General features: G+C 38.2%; 3 protein-coding genes across 5 annotated transcripts; 1 reads left to right on the forward strand and 2 right to left on the reverse strand.

Moving 5' to 3' along the window:
• Positions 1-108: 108 nt before the first annotated feature.
• Positions 109-8,140, reverse strand: LOC125479345 (pentatricopeptide repeat-containing protein At1g76280). Of its 3 annotated transcripts, none has more exons than XM_048588558.1 (14): positions 6,881-8,140; positions 6,689-6,773; positions 6,486-6,543; positions 6,042-6,247; positions 5,514-5,621; positions 5,110-5,292; positions 3,922-4,443; positions 3,506-3,601; positions 3,168-3,341; positions 2,584-2,811; positions 1,647-1,790; positions 1,368-1,556; positions 1,146-1,265; positions 109-973 (listed from the first exon to the last, which is right to left on the reverse strand). In XM_048588558.1, exons 1-14 carry the CDS (start codon positions 6,898-6,900, stop codon positions 569-571), a joined length of 2,538 nt encoding a protein of 845 aa, XP_048444515.1. In that variant the 5' UTR covers positions 6,901-8,140; the 3' UTR covers positions 109-568. The 3 variants fall into 3 exon arrangements, with proteins under 3 accessions (XP_048444515.1, XP_048444516.1, XP_048444517.1); XM_048588559.1 differs by having other exon boundaries at positions 6,042-6,235; positions 6,881-8,139; XM_048588560.1 differs by lacking the exons at positions 6,486-6,543; positions 6,689-6,773; positions 6,881-8,140 and adding an exon at positions 5,727-5,742 and having other exon boundaries at positions 6,042-6,229.
• Positions 8,141-13,506: 5,366 nt separating this feature from the next.
• Positions 13,507-17,296, forward strand: LOC125479204 (carboxypeptidase B). The gene is made up of 11 exons (XM_048588295.1): positions 13,507-13,746; positions 14,173-14,230; positions 14,309-14,419; positions 14,560-14,697; positions 14,801-14,870; positions 15,153-15,208; positions 15,476-15,601; positions 15,852-15,991; positions 16,289-16,361; positions 16,455-16,529; positions 16,617-17,296. The coding sequence occupies exons 2-11, from the start codon at positions 14,183-14,185 to the stop codon at positions 16,935-16,937; spliced, it is 1,158 nt and encodes a 385-aa protein (XP_048444252.1). The 5' UTR covers positions 13,507-13,746; positions 14,173-14,182; the 3' UTR covers positions 16,938-17,296.
• Positions 17,297-17,429: 133 nt separating this feature from the next.
• On the reverse strand, positions 17,430-20,590 carry LOC103929120 (pentatricopeptide repeat-containing protein At5g42310, chloroplastic). Its single transcript, XM_048588294.1, has 5 exons — positions 18,768-20,590; positions 18,342-18,494; positions 18,188-18,259; positions 17,802-17,989; positions 17,430-17,706 (listed from the first exon to the last, which is right to left on the reverse strand). Exons 1-4 carry the CDS (start codon positions 20,568-20,570, stop codon positions 17,879-17,881), a joined length of 2,139 nt encoding a protein of 712 aa, XP_048444251.1. The 5' UTR covers positions 20,571-20,590; the 3' UTR covers positions 17,430-17,706; positions 17,802-17,878.
• Positions 20,591-23,118: the final 2,528 nt, after the last annotated feature.

Genomic DNA, 23,118 nt, shown 5'->3' on the forward strand with positions numbered 1-23,118 from the left:
CGAATATTTGTACTGGGCTAGCCTGCTACCGCTACTGCAAGGGCGGCCTAATATCCCTGATTACAAGTAGAAGCATGACACAGTTATAAGGACGAGAGAAACTAGGAATCAAAGCAAACTTGTTCCGCAAGGCTATTACTATTAGGCACTGTTAATCTTGTTTAGACAACCGCAGACCGATCTAGGCACAAAGCAACAACTTACAAATTAACACTATCGGATAGAAAATTAGAAGGGCATCCCGTCATCCAAAACCGCCCAGTTACTATGTAACATCCACACTCGGCTCACCTAATTTTCTACAATCTACAATACATCAATGCTTGTTTGTTCCCAGACCTTCCTAGTTGGTCCATTTTATTCAATATTAGTTAGTCGCACTACGTATCAATCTCCCCACTGTGGTCTCATCAGGACCTAAACCAGTGTCTTTGTATTCAAGGAGCTCCTTTCTGCTAAAATGCTTCTTCCTAAACCCTTAGGCCTCGTTCCAACACCACGCACCGCAGCCCCCCCCAAACTAAAAAAAATCAAGGAAACTTGCTCGAGCCAGAGTTCTACCAATATATTAGGCGGCTCCTTTCCTGGTAGTGTAGTTAGATGAGAGTCTTCTGGCCCATGGGCTTTCACTAGGTGACCAAGAAATTGGGAAGCCTAGCACCGCACACCATCTTAAATTCAAAAGGGCAGCAGCAAGGTTCTCTTCAGAATCTTCAAAAAGCTGTACTATTCGTGATTCCGCTTCCAGGTCCTCAGCAAATATAAAGTCATCCTCGTATTCTGCCTTTTCTGGAAAGCTTCCATCTTCGTTGCATATCATACGCATACTCAAAACCTGCAGTGCTTCCATGGCTGTGCTGTGAAAGCCACAGTTCACATATGCCGAGAAAACAAAATGGCAGGTCGCTGGATCAGGCTGGATCTTTTCTTGGTGCATCCATTCAACTACTAATTCAACTGCCTCGATCAATTCCTAACATTCATTTTAGGGAAGAAAAAAAGAAAGAAAGATAAACTATTAGCAAGCAGTGCAACAACATAATATTTGGTTGACCAAACTGTCATAATTTATATCAAGAACCACACTGCTTTTTTGATCTTACAGACACTTCATTTGAAAGAGAAAAACGGCACATATGATATACCTTTTCACAGGCTTTTTGGAGAATGGTATTGAATAACAAAGAATCAAGTTTGTTCCCTTCTGAGCTGGCTTGATCCAAAAGATTCAATGCTTCATCAATGTCATCATCTTCCAACAGAATCTGAAACAAGATGGGCTTACAACATCATAACCCATACTAGATATATATAAAAAGAGGGAATGCACTAACAAGGATAAAAACACCCTTATTAAAACCTTCTACCTTTATGAGAGCAGTGTAAGTCACTGTTACTGGATAAAAGCCATCTCGCAACATCATGGAAATCAATGCAGAAGCAGATCTATAACATTTCAGAATGCTACAGCAATCAATCATTATATTATACGTTGCAGCATCTGCCGGGAAACCAAATGACTTCATACTCTTGAATATCTTAATTGCCATTTGACTCTGCACATAAAGTAGATAACACTGGTCAAATGTTGCACATATCATGAAGTTTCAAACAAAAGGAAAAGCAACACTGTTGAAAGCACCTACTTCCTTAGCCTCAACAAGTGAATGCAACACTGTATTATACATGGGTGTTCCCAGATCAACGTTATTACGACAAAAAAGATTTTCTGCCACATGCAAATACTGGATCAGCTCTCTTATCATCCCCTCTGTTCCAAGGGCCTTCAACTGGAAAATAAAATAAAGAATGCCCCAGATGAGGTAAGGTGAAACAGGGAAAAAAGAAGAAAAAGAAAAGGACTGAATAGCTTGTAGGACTCCATGAAGGGAAGGACAAAAAAAAAAAAAAAAAGGTAGCGCCCTTGTGAGCTTCAAGAAGTTTTAGTATTACCAAGCAGATGAACTTCAAGAAGGCAGAAAAGAAGTTTTAAATGATCTCATATAATCAAAATATTAATGCAACACTAAGCAGTCATGAATGAAACTCCCTGCATGCACAATGAAATTTTTTACAACTACATGTTATCTTCCATCTGTGAGCAATGTCTTTTCTCTTCTAACGCTTTTACCAAAGACTTTGATATGCAAATGTTGCACACTGTTAAACGATTGGAACTACTGTGTATGTGCACTGTTACAATTTTTTATTATTAACAATTTAACAAATAAAATTCTATCGCAGTACCCATAATTAACACAAGTTTACATATAAAACTTTTCGAGGAAACAAAATGTACATTTATCAAGCTCCATATACCTTCAATTTGAATAGAGAATTAATTATTTGATAAACCATGTACAGAATGAAGAATATTTTGTCACCTATCAGATTAACATTTTATAACCACATTTTCCCGTTATCAGATGATGATGTTCTTAAGATTTCCATATACAAAACTATGTATCATGTCTCATAGTGACCCTTGTCAGTCAAAGGAAGCAGTACGCCACCTAGTCACCTACCAATACTCCATTTCATTCTCTAAATAAAGGAAGGAGATACATGAGGCTAGGGAGTTACCAAGTTGTTCATTGATAAGTAACTGTGTTGAATACCGTATCTTGCCATATCCATTTCTATAGCATTGATACGTTTACCAGCATCCACCTGTGACAACATGTTGCCCTCTTCATATGGGGCATTCACGTTTCCAAATAATAAAAACAGCAGCTCGTACGTGTTAATATTAGGCACAACTTCTAATTGTTTCATTTTAGCCAACATCTGCACTGCTCGTTCAGGTTGATCCTGCACAGTTCACGCAACAATATTTTAATTGATTGGAAACAAAAAGAAAAAAACATGAAAAAAACTTTCAGGCACTGGAGAATTTCAAGTAAGAAAATAAAAAAAACAGATTGATATCCATCTGCTGCCCTCTGCTAGCACAAACACTCTTTTGGTGTGCCCATGTTAAATAACTTCTACTATTAGAGCCAACCGAATTTTTTAGCTATCAAAACAAATATGAAGAACCAAAACTTGCACAGTTATAGACTACCTATGTGCGCTGCAATCCAATTTTAAGATTTTAAAAATGTTAATTAACAAGGTCACAAAGGAATTCTGATATGAGAACTCAGTTTTATACAATATCAGCTCACCGTTGTATCGCATGCTGCAAAAAAAGCATTGAAAGGATGTGGATATGAACATTCAGATATTTGATCCAGCAGAGCCTCAGCTAAATTCAGTTCTAGCACTTTGCTGCTACCTATAGAAAGGGTGACAAGAGTAGAATCATATGGCTTCAGATTTCTCTGCTGCATATCTTGTAACTGCAGAAGGATAAAAACCCAAAAAAGTTGCAAAATTCTGTAATTAAAAGGCCAAAACCAAAACGACCAAAATGAATTGCCACCAAATACAAGATCACCCCCTTTTTTTTTTTTTTTTTTTTTTTAAAAAAGATGATTGGCATATGCAAACCAATATAACTTACAATTTCCATTCCAATACTGAAACCTCTCTGAGAAGCAACTGCTCTGACAAAGCCATCATATGTATGGCTTGATGGTTGCAACCCAAAATTTTGCATCTAGATGAAAATGGGCCTCTTTAGTATGTCATAAGATGATATCTGAACCAAGTATATACAGAATAAAAAAGGGAAGGATAGAGAACCACGTAATTAAACTAGACGATTGAAATCCGCAAAGTAGCCATCACAGCAAAAGCATAGAAAACTGTAATTTAAAATTCAGCATCTTATAATTACATAGTTCTCCCAACAAGAATATCATATTTCAGTGAGTATACATTTAAGATTTGCTTATACGAACAAAAATTTGAGACATTTGAACATGTTTGTATAATAGGAAATCACATAAACAAGCTGAAGTAAAAATGTTATTATACCTGTAGGATTAACTGCTCTGCCAGACCATCATTTCTCAACTGTGCACAAGCATGAATCACATCATTGAATGACCATCTCAAAATTTTCTTAACAGGCTTGCTTAAATGTTTATCAAGGATATCTAGCTGATTATTCTCAACTTCTCCAACTCCCAAGCCAAAAGTAGTCAACTGATCTGCACTAACAGCATGATCATCCAAAGGTTTACAGTATATGGAAGGAACAGAAAGTTCATTCTCCTCCAAATCTAGTTTCCTCAAGCTTAATTCACAATTTGAAGGTATAGGAATGTCCAATCTTGAAGAAAACAACTTTCCTTCAGAAGTTCTATTAACATTCGTGTTTCCTTTGGTGGCTAAAGCCACCATATGTTGCAACGTCACATACGCAGATTTTAAATCTCCCAACCTAGTAAAGGACCAAATAAACTTCCGTAGAGGTATAATGCTCAGACTGTAGTGTTTGATATAGTCCTCCCAAATTTCATGTGCTGCAGGGAGGCTTTGTTGCCAAACTGCAAACTAGAAGAAATGAAAATGCAGGGTAACTATGATATGATCCAAATAACTTTAAATCAGGTGGTTCTCTTATGCATGCTAAAAGTGAACTACAGGGAAAACATGTCATATCCTCAGACATGGTCAGGGAAAAATAACTAGGCATGTGAGTAAGTCATCCAGAAACATAACTTTGCTATCAGACAGTACAAACACTGTCAATTTTGTAATATCCATCCTTGAAAATTGACGTAAAAGAATTAACTTTTTTTTTTTCTTAAGTGAAATCCTGGAAGTGTGAAAATTCAAGAGAGCATCAAATCACCATCCTCATCCTCATCAAAAATAGAAATGGCAATTGAAGATGATACTTCTGAATGTCACAGACAAATCACGACGCTATTTCCACCTTTTTATCCCTTACAAGCACATTGAAACATTACAACACAAAACATTTGAAGCCACAATTGGGAGATTAATAGTAATCTGACTACATCAGTCACCCAAACCAATTCCCTTGTTAGGTTATCTTACAGTGATTAAAGCAAAAATAAAGCCCACACAATCTTTTGTTTAGCCTAAATAATAAATAAAAACGGCTCAAGTGAAGAGGAAATTTTTGTGAGTGAAAAGAGGAAAGGAATGATATTTGAACAGATCAATACAAAAAAAATGTTTTTCTTTACACACCTTGAGAAGCTCCGAATATGTAACTTCATTCTTCCCTGCCATTTGATGCTCCATCAAGTCCAAACACTGATTGGCATTTATCATACTTTGCATTTTAGCACAAGCCCTTAAGAAACTGTTGTAGATAGGTAGAACTGGATAGATGCCTTGACTTTCTCCCAGGAAATTTATCAACTTAAATGCCTGATCAAAGAACAACAGGTAGACACACAAGTGCTAAGTTATTAAAAGCAGCTGACAAAGAATGATGCTACGGGTATGGTTCCATGTTAATGGTAGTTCTGATAGTTCAATAGCTACAGTAAAGTAATAATATCACAGTAATCCTAACAAAATAGTTCTGCTATTACCAGCTGACTAGGGTAGCTAGATAATAATGATTAAGTCTATAGCATGAATCTTACCTCCTCTAAATATCCTCCTTTACATAGAGCTTGCATCATGAGCAAGGAGCATAAGTTATTCAGGGTAATCTCCTTTTCATCCATTACTCTCCAAGTCTCCATTACAAACTGCACGAAAAGGAAACAACTGAGTTTTTAGTGTTGGGACCCAAACAAAGACACACTTGGAAGCAACTAGTGCCGTGTCAAAAAATTGGAAGATGCCATCCTTACCTTCACAATGGCATAGCTGAATCAAGCCAAGGGGCAGGATGAGACAATTATAACAGTTAGTGCATTTTCAGAAAGTTATATCAAAGAAAATTGACAATGTGATCCTACTGATATACATGGAGTAAAATTGTCTACAAATAATTTTCTAAGCTTTCCTTTGATACTGTTCAAATTACCATAATCAGCTACAAACATCAACAACTTAAATGATGATTAAACAGCTAGCAAAACAAATCATCTAACTAGTTGATGTCAACAATATGTAGCATAATAGAAGAGACACGCAACCTTTAAATTCCACGTTTGTCAGCTTACCAATGGATCAGGTGACCTGGCACAGTACTTAAGAATATGAAGGAAATCATCAGCTCCTAAGGAATGGTTCACATGGCTAAGATTCAAAAGCATATTTGAAGCTTTGCCCCTCTCACCCAAGCGTAGTGCATCAACAATTTGCATCTGCACGGACCTTGTAATGGATTCTGTTCCGTGCCACATAACTTGATGACCTGCATTAACCACTATGCACCAAAATTCAGAAAAAGGACTTGCACATTAATGCTCTACAACTTTTATGTCCGTTTGGACTTGTGCACGGGTATAATTGCACAAAGGCAAAACACGCAAGAATTCACATGCACAAGCGAGAAAACAGAGAAGAGTAGACTAACAAAAGATTAATAAGTAGTGAGAGTGTAAAGCGTAATGCAGATGGTAGGTAGACAGTTGCTAAAGAGTGGAAGAGTAGGGAAAGATTACCATTAGATGTTGTAAGAGTGCGAGGGGAGTCCAGTTTTTGAGAAGCAAGTCTTGGTCCCTAATGAAAAAACAACACTCTAGTAATCAAGCAGAAAAGCAATAAAGCGAAGAAGAAGATAATTATAATTACAAAGTTCGATGTCATTCGATTCCTGAGCAAACCCACAAGAGAGTGAACATTGCAACATTGGAACTTAACATACATGATGGTGGTGGTGGTAGTGTGTTTGAGATTTACAAAGCCAATCTGAAATTGAGCGCAACGAAACCCTCGCTCTCACTGTCGCTCTGTAAAAGCAAAACAAGCCAAACATGAATACAATAGAATAGAACAGAATAGAATAAACCTAATACCTAAATATGTAGGAGGACTGGAGGAAGTTCGACGAACTCACAGAGGTCGCCTGTGCATCATTGATTACTGTCAGATTATAGAGCTTCCTCGATCCTCAATCCTCCTAGCCTAGCCGAGCTTTTCTCTTCTGAATTATGTTTAGGGTTTAAGCATTTTGACGGAAACAGGACATTTCTCGGCAAAATGACAGACCGACATGGATTCCCTGAAGGAGGAGGGCTTCAAATTTCTCCGACTCCAGGCTCGGGGACTCACTCTCCCTCCCACTGCTGACTGCCAACTGCCAAGTCCCAACCGCGAACCTGTGTGACCCAATCCAAGCAACCCGATAAAGAGGCCCAGGCCAGCGCCTTTTTTTTTTTTTTTTTTTTGTCCTTCTGCTTACAGGACTATTTCTTTTCTTTTATCATTTTTCAAGGAGGTTTTCTTTTTTCCAATTTCTTTTTTTTTTTCTTTTTTTGGGACAAATGTGACTTCATTAACAACCCAACACCTATACAAAATATGAGGCTCAATTACAAGTCCAGCAGAAAAAAAAAATAAGGCCTCAAGTAAAACAGAGCCCAAACAAAGAATTGGGCCCAAACTGAAAAACAAAAAAAAAAACAAGAAGCCGAAGCAGCCTGCACCACAATCACCATCAACCGGAATCCACTATCGTGCACCTCCATCCCTGGAAAATACCAGAGATCCAGCCAACCGATGTCCCATAAGTGGTGGAAAAGAGAGCTCCAACCAAATAGATCTAAGCCACATATTAAAGGAAACCAGATGGAAGGACATCCCACACGTAACAATGCCAATAAAGGCATACACATGGAAGGTGGTAATGTTTCTACTGAAGCCAGAGCTGTACTCACCTTCCGAGAGGTCGTGACAAATCGCGTGAAGAAAAATGGCTTGCAGAGCCCAAATTGAGTGAGACAGAGGAATGTTTGATGGATAGGATGGTGAAGGAAGAGCAATAAGGATGTTGGGAAACTAAGATTGGAAGAAGAGGGGATCAGAGCTAGGAGTGCAGGTAAAGTGGGTCGAAACAATGGGGACAAAACGCAGGCCAACAAGCATGCAGAAAATAAAGGAAGAAAAAGAGAAAAGGGAGACAACCACCGACCCTGGACACAGCTAAGGCCAGCGACGGAAGGGGGAGGAAGCAGTTAAAAACAAACTCTCACAAGGGGGAAGGAACTCTCACGAAAGGAGAGAAGGAACTCTCACGAAGAGAGAGATTTGGACTTTTGATCGTTTATCGGATGAATCGGAAGAAACCGCAAAATCCTTTTTCATTTTTTTTTGCTACAGTATCCATGAATTCCATTTTTTTATTTCACAAACATGATTTGCTATTTGCCGAAGCGAACAAATATCTATAAGGATGCGTTTGTTACACCGGACTATCTCGAACTAAACTAGCTTCAGGGATTAAGTTGGATTGGCTTAGACTAGACTAATTTGGACTAACTTAGTGAAACGTTTAATACAGTGTCGGATTAAGAAGTTAGACTAACAATAAATTATTATTATTATATTTTAATTTCTTTTCTATTAAAAATATCAATATGTAAAAAATGGCATCTTCTTCGCAAATTGTTGGTGCTCCTCTGCACCTTGGAAATTGCAAAACTTCCAATAACAAATGCTTAACCCAAATTCCAAATAAATCAGAAATCGTTCAATTTGGTATCCTAGAAAAATCAGAACTAATTGAAATCATTTAAAATTTGATTAACCAGTCCATTCGTAGAATCCAGATTTCGTTCAATTTGATCTGAACGAAATGGTATCCCAAAATACTCACAAATCCAGCTTCCCTTCACAGACCAAAAGCAACGAATTCACATAATCCATCAAATGTTCCGAAACTTTAAAGAACAAAACAAATAAAGTAAAGTAAAAAAATAAAAAGAAAGAGAGACAGAGGAAGAACGCAAAGCACCCAACCTAGAACCCAATCATCTTCTGCAAACCCTCCATAGTTATAATCCTTCGTAAGGAAAAGTAAATCCCAGAAAAATTAAATCATTCAAGCTCACTTGTATATGTAGGATCAGCAATTCGATCTGAAAACCTTAAATCGACGAAGTTCTCTCGAATTGGAATGGAGCTCATGGGTTCTCTAATTAAGGGTCGAATCTGAGGTCTCATTCGTGATTCTGGGCTCAGGGTGAGGAGAGAGAGAGAGAGAGAGAGAGAGATTGGTGGTGGTTTGGACTTGCGGTGTGATCTTGCCATAGTTTGGTGAGTGTAGGATGCGACGCGAAGAAGAAGAATGCAGCGAGGGTCTAAGCAGTCCCATGGTATTTGGGGGTCTCGCTAAGACCCTTTAGTGAAGAGTTAGTGAACGCAAGTCCCCTTTAGTGAAGAGTTAGTAACAAACATAGGATTGCACCGATGAGTAGTCTAGTCTAGTTCAGTGAAGTCAAACAAATGCACCCTAAAATCCTTAACAACACAATCAATTGACTTGTATCCAAGTACAGGAAATCCTAGCAGAGAATCCGGACTAATCACAAAATATTTAAATCCTTAGCAATTAATAGATAATTAAGAAATGTTTATTATATTAACACCCTATATATTGTTAAATAAACCTTACATACTTAATACACATTACATTTACTTTTTCAATTGAAAATTATCTTAATACACCTCATATATTTTCCCATAATACTTTCACACCCCACATTCTCAACATACACATTACATTTCTAATACATCCCACAATTTCTATATGCCCCACTTCCTCAAATCTTATAGTACTCATTTGTTTCTTGAATCTCTCCTTATTCAAAGTTTTCCGCTTTAGTACCCTTCCCACTAAGAAAACTTGGAAATTCGTAGCAGTAAACCCTCCTGTTTATCAACCATAACCACATGTTGCTCCTCACTTGTGTGGGCCAGTTGTGCCAAGAACTGGGAAACCATGTCCTCTATTATTGCTGCTTCCAGAATCTCTAAATCCCACTTGGTTGTTCTAGCGATTGTTTCTGCGAGTACTCATAGCACTCCAATAAACATCCAGCAGACCAAACTGAAACATTTCTGCTAGAGATAGTGATTATAGCAAACTAATATAATTTGCTAAGAATCATACACCTCAAGATCAAAATTATTTAAAATTATTGATTAGTAGCAGTAGTGACATTGTAAATAAACATTGGGCTTGAATCAATAATAGGCTGAAAAAAATATTGGGTAGTATGGTTATCTTGGGAATCACAAGCAGGTATTTGGGAAGAAAGAAAGGCCTCCTATAAAATAAAATTTTGAAAAAAAAAATTGTGATCTTGGTTCACAATTTGATACCCAGCAATATACGAGAGTGCAGTGAAGGTTTTCAAAGATAATTTCATTGGTTAGGGTTTTGTTCAACAATGAAAGTGGAATTGACTTTGATAGTTGAAGAAGATAAATAATACGTTAAAAGTAATTTGAGGTCTATTTAGAAAGTTTTTATCTTTTTTAAAATCTAATAAGATCGAAATTGTCATTGCATAGTAGGGTACATAAGTCATTTAATATTTACTTTTAATGTGGGGTGCTAATAAAAAGAATAATGCTAAGGAGACCAAATTTGTATACAAATTTTTGTAAACTAAATGACATAGAAGTTGATGATTGGATTATGACTTTAAGCATTGATAAACGAACTCATTCCTATTGGTGACACATCATTTAGTTTGCAAATTTTGTGTACAAATTTAGTTTCCCTAACATTAAGCCATTAAGAAAAATTGTCACTTTCTACTTTCAAATATCGTTAATTTTCAACTTTCATACTAAAAGTTTTTTTTTGTCTCACTTTCATACCTAAAGTTTGAATTTTGTGAGACTTTCACACTTTCGTCTACTTCTATGAATGTCGTGGATTGCATAATATTTTGTGCCATGTGGATAAAAATAGTAATAATTCATTTTTAATTTTACCCACGTGGCTCAAATATTATGGGTTATGTGACGTCCATGTAGGCAGATAACAGAGTCTTGACATAAAGGCTAACGGAAGTATGAAAGTATCACAAAATTCAAACTTTAGGAATGAAAGTAAGACAAAAAAACTTTAGGTATGAAAGTTGGAATTTCAATATACTTAAGATTAGTAAAGTGAAAATTATAAACTAGGTAGTTGAAACCTCCAAGATTTTTTCTTTTTAACATTTATTTTTATTTTAAATTAAGAAATTGTCAAACAAAAGTACACACCATAATACATTCATGATGAAAATGGAAGTGGAAAATTTTTCCAAAGAGAGAATTAAACCATCCTCCCCAGCACCCTCCCACCTAAAATTTTTTAAGCTTTCCCTTTTGGATCAACTCATACATGCTCCCTTGCTCCCATTATCCTCTTTTATGACAATTCTTATACTATTATGATACTCCTACCTCATAAAACCCTGCACTAATATCACTCTCCTTGAAGATGATGATCTCGAAGATGACAACGACGAAGACGATGATGACGCCACAATCATGAAAAGGTTGCGTGTTCTGAAGACGTCTTTGTCGGAGATCTTGACTGGATTTTACCCCCTTGCCGGGAAGATCAAAGATGACCTGGGCATTGATTGCAACGACCAATGAGCCCATTAGGGCAATTCTACTCCTAAAGATTTTGCGCTAACATCCAGCCCATTTATCCATTCAATGAACAATGATAGATTTCAATGAACAGTAATAGACCAAGGGCATCTCCACCTCTAAAAAAATGAGTTGGCACAAACGATCTACATCTCTACAAAATGCGCTGGCACTCAACCCATTTAAAATATTTTAATTTTTTTTATAAAAAATAAATAAATAAAATAGTTTTAATTTTGGATAAATTTTTTAACCAATCTAGTCACATCACGTGTCATTATCCGAATGTACTATTTTGTGAATAGATCTCCGCTAAGATTTGCAACCAATCCCGACGCGCCACGTGTTACTATATGTTTACAATAATTTAGCCAAGATTATGATAAGATTTTCAACCAATTTTATTACGCCATGTGTCATTATCCGAACGTACTAAGTTCTAAAAATAAATAAGAAATTACACAAAGTACTAATAATAAATAAGAAATTACATCTATAAATAAAAATAAATAAGAAATTACATAAAGTACTAAAAATAAAGACGAAATTACATAAAAATTACATAAGAAATTAAATAAAGTACTACAAATAAATATGAAATTATAAAAAGTCTCTGTATTTTTTAATAATATTTCTGTATTTTTTTCATAATTTTTAATAATTTTTAATTTAGTTAATTAATCTGGACCATTAGATTTGAAAAATATTCAAATCCAACAGCCTATAAGCTGCCATGTCACATCCCCACTCGGGCCCTCACCACATTCTGGGCTCGACTCCACCGTAGCATGATATTGTCCTCTTGGGACTCCGACTACGCCCTCACGGTTTTGTTTCTAGGAATTCACACGAGAACTTCTCAGTGAGTCACCTATCCTGGAATTGCTCTCGCCCTTACTCGCTTAACTTTGAAGTTCCCATAGAACCCGAAGTCAGTGAGTTCCCAAAAGGCCTCGTGCTAAGTAGAGATGAGAATATATATATAAGGCTTGCAGGATCCACTCCCCTGGATGATGTGGGATGTTACAATCCACCGCCCTTAGGGGCCCGACATCCTCGTTGGCACACTTCCGGCCAAGGATTGGCTATGATACCAAATTGTCACATCCTAGCCTAGGTCCCCACCACATCCTCGGCTCGACTCCACCATAACACTATATTGTCCGCTTTGGGCCTCGACCACACCCTCACGGTTTTGTTTCTAGGAACTCACACGAGAACTTTCCAGTAAGTCACCCATCTTGGGATTGCTCTCGTCCCTACTCGCTTAACTTCGAAGTTCCAATGGAACCCGAAGTCAGTGAGCTCCCAAAAGGCCTCGTGCTAGGTAGAGATGAGAATATACATATAAGGCTTACAAGATCCACTCCCCTGGACGATGTGGAATGTTACATGCCACGTGGCCAATGATCATAATTCTGACCGTTGGGCCTTTTTATTTATTTATTCTTTTAATTTTTCAAGAAAAAACGTGGATCGTTGATTTGTAATCAGATGGTCCGTATCAAAAGTGAAATTCAATTTTCTTTTACCATTGAAAATCCAACGCTCTAGAAAAACTAGCTGTTGGAAATCTAACGGCAGACTGTGGGCCACGTCGCCTACCCGGGGTGGGATGTGAGTGCGCTAGCGTCGTGGGCCCTGCCTTTGAATGGCTATCATGTACTCGCGCCCTCGGTCGCGTGAAAGCCACGCACCAGGCAAATAGCCCGATTCCTTGGCCAGTCAAGTTTGGGCTGGCCTGGAAACCAGCTTGGGCTGGGTGCCAGGAAAGTTTGTGGGCTGGAGTGGATTGACAGAGTCCCAGCCTGATTTAGTGTAAAAATATAATTTTTCATTAAAAAAAATAGTACTGAAAGCATTTCGTTAAAACACTTTAAAATTTAATGTAATAAAGTGGAGCGCTGCGGAGGCATCAATATCATCAAGACCGTCGAACGTGGAAAGAGGAATAATAATCAAGAGACCAAAAGACAACACAACCCTTGTCTTTCCCTTGTTTCTTGTGTTTTCTTCTTATGTCATTTTGATGCCATTTTGCCACCGTGACCATTGAAACATTGAACCATTGACCAACCACAGCTCCAAAGAAAAGAGAGAATATAATAAATAATGGAATAATGAAAACCCAAACCATGGCTCAACTCCTTGTTCCTCCGATGACTGCCAATGCCATGGCTCATCTCCTTCCTCTCTCTCTCCTTTATCCATCACTCTCTGCTTCTTTGCGTGGTTGCAAGCTTTCTTGGTCGTCCATGGCAATACTAATAACATCACCAATCCTTCTTCTCTCACCCCCATCAATCGCGATCTCTATCATTCCAGGTCACCTCTACTTTCTATCTCAATTTGTTTTATTCTTTACTTTATTCCAATCTTTTTGCACTAATCATATATTTTGACTGATTAATCTCATCTGCCTTCTGCGGAATTGTGCCGAATGGCAGTTACTGGTTGATTCATGTATTTTTGTTTAAATCTTGAGATGGGTTTCTGTTTCTTTCTTTAATTTCTTGTTTCTCTAAATTCTGTTTCTTTCTTTAATTTCTTGTTTTCTGACTCTATGGTTGGTTAGGTTGGTCACAAGTTGTAGGGAACCTTGGCTATTCCCTCCCTCACCTTTCAATTATTTGCCTTACTTTGATCTTGTGAACTTGTTATGAATTCCTCAGCCAATTTAATTTAACCCGGAAAACATCATCTACAATAAATGTATAACAATTCAAGTTTTCCTTTTTTATTTGTCTGCAGTGGGGATTTGATGGAAGAAATTAAAGCTCTCGTCTTTCGGCACCCAGACGAGCTCACTGTAGGTTTCCTCTGCTTGAGAGTCTTATCATTTTTCTGAAATTCATTTCATATTCTAATACTTTGATGTTAATGGCAGTTGGATACAATTAAATCTCGAAACAAGGGCTACTCTGCTGAGATCGCAATAGTTACCTATTGCCGGAGAAGGCAAGAGACTGATGACCAGCCAAAGTTACGGATCCTTCTTGTAAGTTTTTTTTTCATGTATTATTATACGCTGGATTCGTTCTGACTATATTTTGCATAGCGGGCTGGCTGTTTATGGTCATAGATAATCTCAGATTGGTAATGGCTGGTGTTTTTGACAGATGATTCCTTGTCTTCCAGAGTTTTGGGCAGCATGGAAGGGAGCTTATTACATCCGAGCTTGCATTACGAATCCTATCAATCTTGAGTAAAGAACAGTTTCTACCCAACCTGGACCCAACCTCCTTAGACAGTACCCTTGACAAGCTCTTGATAAAGGTAACATTTTTGTAATGTGCTGCAGTTCTTAGCTATTTCTTTGGAGAGAGATACTTTAACAAGTTTGGTATTTTTTGGGTTCTGATATCTTATTTTATGTCAGGTGGTTCCAATGGAAAACTTAAATGGCCGTAGACTTGTTGAAGCAGGAGATCTCTGTGAGAGGAGAAATGGTAAAGCAATTGATTTTCTGGGATCTAAAATATATATGCACACATGCACAGAGAGACACACAGACACCATTATAAATAGAATTCTCTGTCAATCAAATGCTCCCCTATTATATGAAAGAACACTAATAAGAGATTTTTCCACGGATAGCATGGTAACTGTAAAATGCCCCCCGTGTGTGTGGTAATTCTTCAAGATTTTATGTCTGTTTATGTGCATGAATCCTTGATTTATGTATCACTTCTTATAAAGATTGTTGAATGCTTAATTTGCATATTGGACAGGGAGGGGAGTTGATCCCAACCGTAATTGGAGCGTGGATTGGGGAAAAAAAGAGAAGGTTAATCATACAATACTGCATTTATCATGTTGCTTGTTTATTTCATCATTTAAATGTATTGAATTGATTAAGATGTCTTCTTTAGGTGGATGTTCTTTAAGATTATATAGCACTACACTTAATATATAACCCACCATTAGCTGATGAGCTTCACGTATTGTTTCCTGCTTCGTCTCCTTAACTTCAATATTCAACTGTCATTCCATTTCTGGTTCTATTTTGTGCTTAAGACTATTCCTTTGCTTTTATTTTGTTTTTCTATCCCAGGATTATGATCCATATGAGGAAAATCCTGGAACTGCTCCTTTCAGCGAGCCTGAAACTCAGATAATGCGGAAAGTTTCCATGTCATTTGATCCACACATATGGATTAATATACACTCTGGGATGGAGGTAGGTTCAATTAGTATTCCCTCATGTTGACTCCGAAGTCATATCTACCATTTTTGAAGTTAATGATTAATGTAATTCCGTTTTACCAAATGCAATGTCACCCTATGGTTTGCCACTTTATACAATTTTATGTTCTTTTTCCAATTACCATTGAAGTGTCAAAGTGATCCTCAATTTTTGAATCTTTTCAACTTAGGGTTTGTGTACTCTGCATATGATACATTTCTTATATAGCTTCTGGTTTGTTCAGGCTCTATTTATGCCGTATGACCATAAGAACACAACCCCAGATGGAGTTTCCTCCCACCAGATGAAGTCATTGCTTGAAGAACTCAACCAACTGCATTTCCAAAAGCGTTGCATGGTTGGGTCTGGTGGAGGTTCTGTTGGGTTAGTATTACTAACAGTCATTATTATAATGTTCAGTTGATTGTTACCTGAAATTTTAAGATCAGACTCTATTCTCATAACCACATAACCACCTTTTGTGGTGGTAGCTGGACTGCAAGGCTAAGCTCTGCTGCGACTGAAATTTTAAGTGGTTTATTTGACTCATTAACCTTTACACCCCCCCCCCCCCTCCCAAAAAAAAAAAAAGAGCTAACATTTCTCCTCGAATCATGAGCCAAATTCGTAGGTTTCGATGCTTACTCTTTAAAATAGTTTTTCATCAAGTTTTATTTCTAGGTACCTGGCACATGGGACAGCAACTGATTTTATGTTCGACATTGTAAAGGTGCCAATGGCTTTCACCTTTGAGGTTTGTCAAGTTATCCCTCATTTTCCCCTCAAAGTTCTGATCTTAAAGCAACCTGACCCAGACAAATCTGCATCCTTTTTCATTGTGACTCAGATATATGGAGATGGAGCAGCCTCATCAAGAGATTGCTTCAAAATGTTCAATCCCACAGAATTGGGTACCTTCAATGTATGTCAGTTTTTTGGTCATCTTTTAAGTTTCTGCAAATATAGAAGGTTCAGTTAATGAAAACAGTATAAATCTTTTTGCTTTCAGAGAGTTCTCAATGAATGGTCTGCTGCATTTTTCACAATTTTTAAATTGGGGCCAGAGCAGCTTGGTGAAAATTATTCAAAGTCTTCTGTGCCCACCTTATTAGACAAGTGGGTATCCATAGATGAGTATCTTGAAGGGTACTTAGTCGAGAGGAGTAGTAGATACGGAAAGAAGATGGAGGTGCTTGAACTAGGAATGCAGGAGATAAGAACATATTTCAGGCTCTTCTTGTTATCGTCTGTTCTGTTAATGTTCATGTTCTGTTCCAGAATTTCAAAAAGCAAGTGTGCTAGACCAATTGTTTCTGCTATTGCAATCTGATATTGAGAAACGACTCCGTGTTAGAGGCTTCGTGCTGCACTGTATTGACCGAGGTGTTGTTCCGCACAGTTCCTCCACTTCTCCATTGATTTTCAATACCAATTGTGAAACACCATGAGCAGCAAGAAGTTTAGGTCCGTAATTTGAAGTGAATTTTTTGATTTCACGTTCCTAGTTGTCATGGGAAAAAGGAGAAGCAAAAATAAGAAATATATAGGGGGTGGGTGTATGCCAAATTTTTTAGAAAAGATGTACTTTAAGTTGAATTTTTTATTCTGTACAAGTACACACGATGGGAACAATTTTCAAACCCATAATATTCTTTTAATTTAAGTGATCATCTATTTGCTTGGATTGAATTTATACTCGCATTTTACTGAATCTCTGAGCAATTAATCGTTCTTCTTGTTCATGCCTTGAATAATCAAGAGTTGACGTCACCATATTTGTTTGCATACTTCCTTTTGATAAATTAACAAAAACACATGCAACTTAGTTTTATAATTACATTCTACTTTATGATGAAAAATAATCGGACAAATTTTTACAGGATACAAGCAATGAATCACATTTTTTCTGGTGCAGCCGTGCTTATGGAAAACAGTTGCAACCTAAAATTTGAGTGAGGTAATGGTAATGGTAAAGGGGGTGTATTTCTTCAGTTGTTCCTGTGTTTGTCACTAGGGTGTGCTCAGTGTCATCGTTCCCAAACTCCGGAACACGATTGCCCTTGATATTCTTGCACGATGGCCAGTGCGAATCATCATTCCTGCAAAATCATCAGACTGTCGAAGATGCTGGCATATGTGAAACTTAATTCCACAAAATTTTGACCATCATAAAAATAAACGGGTTTGGCCTAACCTTCGTATCAGACCTGACCAGACCAAAATAATAGGTGAACACATTTAACTGTGGCTGTATGACTCAAATCATGTCATTTAGGATCTGAGTGTCTGTTTCATGTATTTCAGCGCAGACCGTAACATTGCCCTAGCTTTCCTATCTGGAGTGCAGCCAGACATAATCATTTCTTCATACACTGCTGGAACCTGAAACCAAAATCATGCAACTTATACATTCAAAATCAAATATATGAATATGGGTATGTGTGTGTGTATGCGTACATACATATATGTGTGCATACACAGAAGTGAAGCGGTAAGATATTCAATAAAACCTTATAAGCTGAAAGCCTGGCTGTTATGCATGCAACGGTTATCTATGCTAATATTATACGAAATTCATACCTTACAAAATTTATCAACACGGATAAGGGTTTTCATAAGTGTAGTATACGTAACTACATCTGGTTTCAGGTCCTGCAGTTATAAGGAAACAAAATCAATTTTTGTACCAATCCGTGCAGTAACAGTGACTGTCACAACATTAGAAATAACTCACATTTTCCTTCATGTACTGCAACACAGAAAAGGCCTCAGTATCCCTTCTATCTTCACCAAATGCGTTGATTAACGAATTGAGAGCCAAGGGACTGGGTTTTAATCCATCTGCTCTCATTACCCTAAATGCGTTCAGTGCTTGCTCCGACAAACCCTGTCAAAGATTCCAATGGAAGATCAAATCAAATGGATGCTCAACCCTCACACTCACGATAAGACTCTATCCAATTCACTATCAGGGATTCAAACAGAAAGACAAAACTGGTAGTCTGAAGTAAGAAGAATAGCTTTCTGGTTGATATCTATCTAAAAGCTTCAGCATTGGAATAGAAGTAAACACACACACACACACACATTAGAGTAAGGAAGACAATTTACTCTTTGTGCATAGACACACATTAACATTAGAGTAAGGAAGACAATTTACTCTTTGTGCATAGGCATTAATTAGGGCATTGTACATCGTCGGGGATGGCTTCATGCCTGCAGACTTCATAACCTCCAAACACTCTATTGCATCAGTAAATCTCCCCGACTTTCCATAAATGTCAACTAATGTGGTATAGGTAACTATGTTAGGCAGTAAACCCTGAGACTGCATCTTCCCCAACAAGCCTTTCACCTCATCCCATCTTTGCTGCTCCCCAAAGGAATTGATCATGATGTTATAGGTGGTGGCGCAAGGGGCGCACCCACTTTGCTGCATTTCCTCAAACAACTCCTCCGCCCTTATATGGTGGCCTGACTTGCAATGACAATCTATAAGTGTATTCCAGGTGACGGTGTCCGGGTGGATTCCCTCAGATAGCATCCTTTCAAAGGTAGCCATAGCATGATCAAGACAGTTGGACTTTCCAAAAGTGTCAATCATGACATTGTAAAAATGCCTATCGGGTCTTACTCCACTGCTCTTCATCTCCCTCAAAACTTGGAACGACTTTTGCCACTCCCCTCTATCACGGTAGCTGGCTAAAATCCTGCTGAAAACATAGGAATTAGGCTGCACATTGCTAGCTTCCATCTCTTTCAACACAATTCTTGCGCTTTCCCACCTACCTGCATTCGCATAGGCATCAATGAGCAGGCTGTAAGTGTGCTCATCAGGAGAAATACCGCTCTTCTCCATCTGGGACACGATGGATTCGGCATCTTTCAGTTGGCCTGCCTTCACATAGCCTTTGAGGAGGGCATTGTAAGCCCTAGTCCTGGGTTGCAATCCTCCTTCTCTCATTTCCTCAAAGATAGCTTCAGCTTCAACTACCCTGCCGGAATTCCCCAAGGCTGAGATGACAGCAACCAGAGTGGCAGTTTTGGGGCTCAAGCCAGTGGCCTGGACCATGGCCAGAAGGTGCACAGCCTGGGAGGCCTCGCCAGCCTTAGCGAAACCAGCAATGATGTCGTTGAAGAGCTGGCCATCAATCTCAATGCTCTCGGACTCAATCTCCCTGTAGAGCTTGAACATGATTGGGGAATCAATCTTATTGGAGCGGGTGAGGGACTGAATGATCAAGCTGTAGTTGACGAAGTCGGAGCGGTAACCGTCCTGGCGCATGCGGGACATCAAATGGAGGGCCTTCTCGAGGTCCCCGTTGCGAGCACAGGCGCCGATGAGAGCATTGTAGGTGAGGGGAGTAAGGGATTGGCGCTGGGAGAGCAAGAAAGCCTCGTAGAGCTTCTCGGAGCGGCCGAGGGCGTGGATGAGGATGGAGTAGAGGAGTTCGTAGGAGAAGCAGAGGTTGTGCTTTTGGAGCCACGAAACGACGGCGTAGGCAAGTCCAATGTCGGAAGAGGAGTGGGAGGCGCAGAGGGACTTGAGGAGGGAGTGCCAGAGTGGGGCAGGGACAGCGCGGTAGGACTGGGCCAGCTGGAACTCGGACGGGTCGAGTGAGGTTGGAGAGGAGGAGGAGGAGGAGGAGGAGGAGGAAGAGGAGGAGGCGGAATCATCATCGGATGACAATGAGTTGGCTAGGAAGGTGAGGAGGGGGCCAAAGTCATAGGGGGAAGCGGCAGCTTGGTCGTCCCCAAAGCGGCGTCGTCTCGAGGTTGAGGTTAAATGATTCGTAGTTGAGGAAGATGGAATTGGGGGCAGATGGGGTTCGGATGAATTGGTAACGGCAGCGGCTGCGGTGGCAGACAGAGGCCAGACATGGTGGTGGTGGCGGATGAGTGTCGGAGAAGCCAATTGAATGGAAGGGAAGCAAGTCGAACCTGGCACTGGCAGAAGCATCATCTTTACACTTCCTTTGAATTTGATTGGCTCAATTTTGCTAGTGAGAGAGCTGAGTTGTGGTGTTGCAGTTGGGGATGGCTGTTAAGCGGCGACAAACCCCAGCCAACTGAATTACTCAATTGGGTATGGTTAATGGTATTCTATTGAGTATTTTATCGGTTTGTTTTGTTTCGGGTGGCGATAGTTTTAGCGGAGGGAAACGCCAACAGAGGGGAGAATTTTCACTGGGATGAAATATGTTATGTTTTTAGACGAGAGGAATAAAATTGAAATTTGGATAATCATTAGAATTTATAAATTGATATGCATGAATTTTTTTGTTTGGATTTATAAACATAAAAATTTATAATTTTAGCGTGAGAAAAAAAATTGAAATTTGGGACCTCCAATTTCCAAGTTTAAATTCCATGTAAATATGCATTATTTCCCAAATCTTATGATTGACAGCTTAAAAATAACAATTCCATATTCAATTCCATTGTTTTTTTATGTTAAGCAAACAAAAAAATTCACAATTTTATAAAATAAAATCTCATCATTTCAATTTCCGTCATTTTAAAATTCCTTAGTAATTTAAAATTTCTTCATCCAAACATAGTGTTAGTGTTATTATACGAATGGTGAAATATTTGTGTTAAAAAATCAATAACTTAAAAATCAGTCAGTTAGTACCAGTGGCGAAGCCAGGTTTTCTCGAGAGGAGGGGTGAACTTAAAAGAGTGCAAGGTTAAAGAAAAATAGCAACAACTAAATTTTTTATACAGTAATGTCTTCCATAATTAATCAATACAAACAAATTACAATTGTTGCCGGCGAGGTTTCATGTCATGAAAACATCGCATAATAGGCTTATTATCAATACAAGTAAATATATCTCTCTCAATGTAAACAATCATGCTATCACTTAACCATTGATCTCCCATTTTGTTACGCAATGGTGTTTTCACAATCTTCATAGCTGAAAAAGCTCTCTTTACCGAAGCGGTTGCAACCGGTAACACCAAAGCCAATGTAAGAAGTTTATACACTAATATATAGCTTTCACACCTCCCAGTCTTCACTAACTATTTTGCAAGATCACTAAGTCCTCTCAATGATGAAAACTCACCATGCATCTTCATATCATGAATGTAATTGTCAAGTTGAATTGGAAGATTCATGAGGTCCATATGATCAAGATCTTGAGGATAAAGTTGGGCTAAACGAACAATTTTTGCTTTGTCAAAAGATGCAAAATTATTCACCGGACTCAAACATGCCATACGAAGAAGCAACTCGGTGTTAACCTCATTGAAGCGCTCATTCAATTCCTTTAGTTGCATATCAAGGACTTGAAAATAGAGGTCCACACGATAGTAATGAAAGTTTGTGATTTTTGGAGCTTTATGCCTTGATTTTCCAGGTATGAAATGCAAATCTCCATGTTAGGAATGATAATATCATGCTCCTCACAAAACTTTTCTACATCATGAAACAAGTCCCCAAAGTCATCATCTCTCAAGGATTGTAGTCTTTGCTTGCATACTTCCACTAACGCCATCGCATTCACAATATCTCGATCTTTCTTTTGCAATGCATGTGATAACTCATTTGTAATTCCCAATATAAGTCTCATCAAGAAAAGGTGAAATGTAAAATCAAAAGTTTGTATGTCTTTGAATAACCTAGTTGTTTCACCGAGATTATCTTGGTTGCGATCACTTTTAATCCACTCAACCACCTCCACCACGGCTTCAAACATAACAATAATACTAACTACAGTACCATAATTCGAGTTCCACCGTGTATCACATAAACACATGAGACTACCTTCTTGATTTAGCCCTTTACCTGTTTCAAGATTACCAAGATCAAGAGCTTTCTGAATTTGTTCTTATTGTTTCTCTCTAAATGCATCACGACGCTTAAACGATGATCCAATAAGATTCACTAAACTATTAGCATTGATGAAGAAATTGGCAACATCTTCATTTTCCTTTGCCACGAATACAAGAGCTAGTTTGAGTTGGTGTGCAAAACAATGAATATAAAATGCTTGAGGGTATTTGTTCAAAATCTTTGTTTTAAGACCATTTAACTCACCTCTCATATTACTAGCTCTATCATAGCCTTGTCCTCGTAACTTGAACATACTAAAATTTGTTGTAACAAATAATCTCTCAATGGCCTCTTCAAGTGAGCTACTAGTCAATTGCTTATCCTTTTTTGTTCACATAACGCAATACCACTGCCATTTGCTCTTTAGTTGAATAATCATGTGCTCCATCAACCAAAGGAGAAAAAAAGGCTTCATTCCATATCTTTAGTGATTGCATCTATAGTTTCAATGGCACAAGCACGAACAAGATTTTTTGAATATCGGAAGAAGTATACTTAAGATTCTTGGGAGCATTCTCATATACAACCTTCCTAACTTGTTCATTATGCTTGGAAAGAAATTGCATAAACTCCAAATAATTACCCTTATTGCTTGACTTCAATGATTCATCATGGCCACAAAAAGGCAAACCTTGTCCCAACAACCATCTTGTGCACTCAAGTGAGGCAC

This window comes from the organism of the source record quoted next, unplaced genomic scaffold (assembly GCF_019419815.1).
Source record: "Pyrus x bretschneideri cultivar Hongxiangsu unplaced genomic scaffold, Pyrus_bretschneideri_v1 Contig28, whole genome shotgun sequence".
NCBI classification, from domain to species: Eukaryota; Viridiplantae; Streptophyta; class Magnoliopsida; order Rosales; family Rosaceae; genus Pyrus; species Pyrus x bretschneideri.

Excerpts from the sequence above, each read along its gene's own strand:
- LOC125479345 (XM_048588558.1), bottom strand. The coding sequence starts at position 6,900 with ATGATGCACAGGCGACCTCT. Across the intron at positions 6,774-6,880 it reads ATGATGCACAGGCGACCTCT|AGCGACAGTGAGAGCGAGGG; the intron begins GTGAGTTCGTCG and ends TTGCTTTTACAG. Across the intron at positions 1,557-1,646 it reads CACTTGTTGAGGCTAAGGAA|AGTCAAATGGCAATTAAGAT; the intron begins GTAGGTGCTTTC and ends CTTTATGTGCAG.
- LOC125479204 (XM_048588295.1), top strand. The coding sequence starts at position 14,183 with ATGGAAGAAATTAAAGCTCTCGTCTTTCGGCACCCAGACGAGCTCACT. Across the intron at positions 14,871-15,152 it reads TCTCTGTGAGAGGAGAAATG|GGAGGGGAGTTGATCCCAAC; the intron begins GTAAAGCAATTG and ends CATATTGGACAG. Across the intron at positions 16,530-16,616 it reads CAGAATTGGGTACCTTCAAT|AGAGTTCTCAATGAATGGTC; the intron begins GTATGTCAGTTT and ends TTTTGCTTTCAG.
- LOC103929120 (XM_048588294.1), bottom strand. The coding sequence starts at position 20,570 with ATGATGCTTCTGCCAGTGCCAGGTTCGACTTGCTTCCCTTCCATTCAA. Across the intron at positions 18,260-18,341 it reads TGCAGTACATGAAGGAAAAT|GACCTGAAACCAGATGTAGT; the intron begins GTGAGTTATTTC and ends TTATAACTGCAG. Across the intron at positions 17,990-18,187 it reads GTGTTGATAAATTTTGTAAG|GTTCCAGCAGTGTATGAAGA; the intron begins GTATGAATTTCG and ends TTTTGGTTTCAG.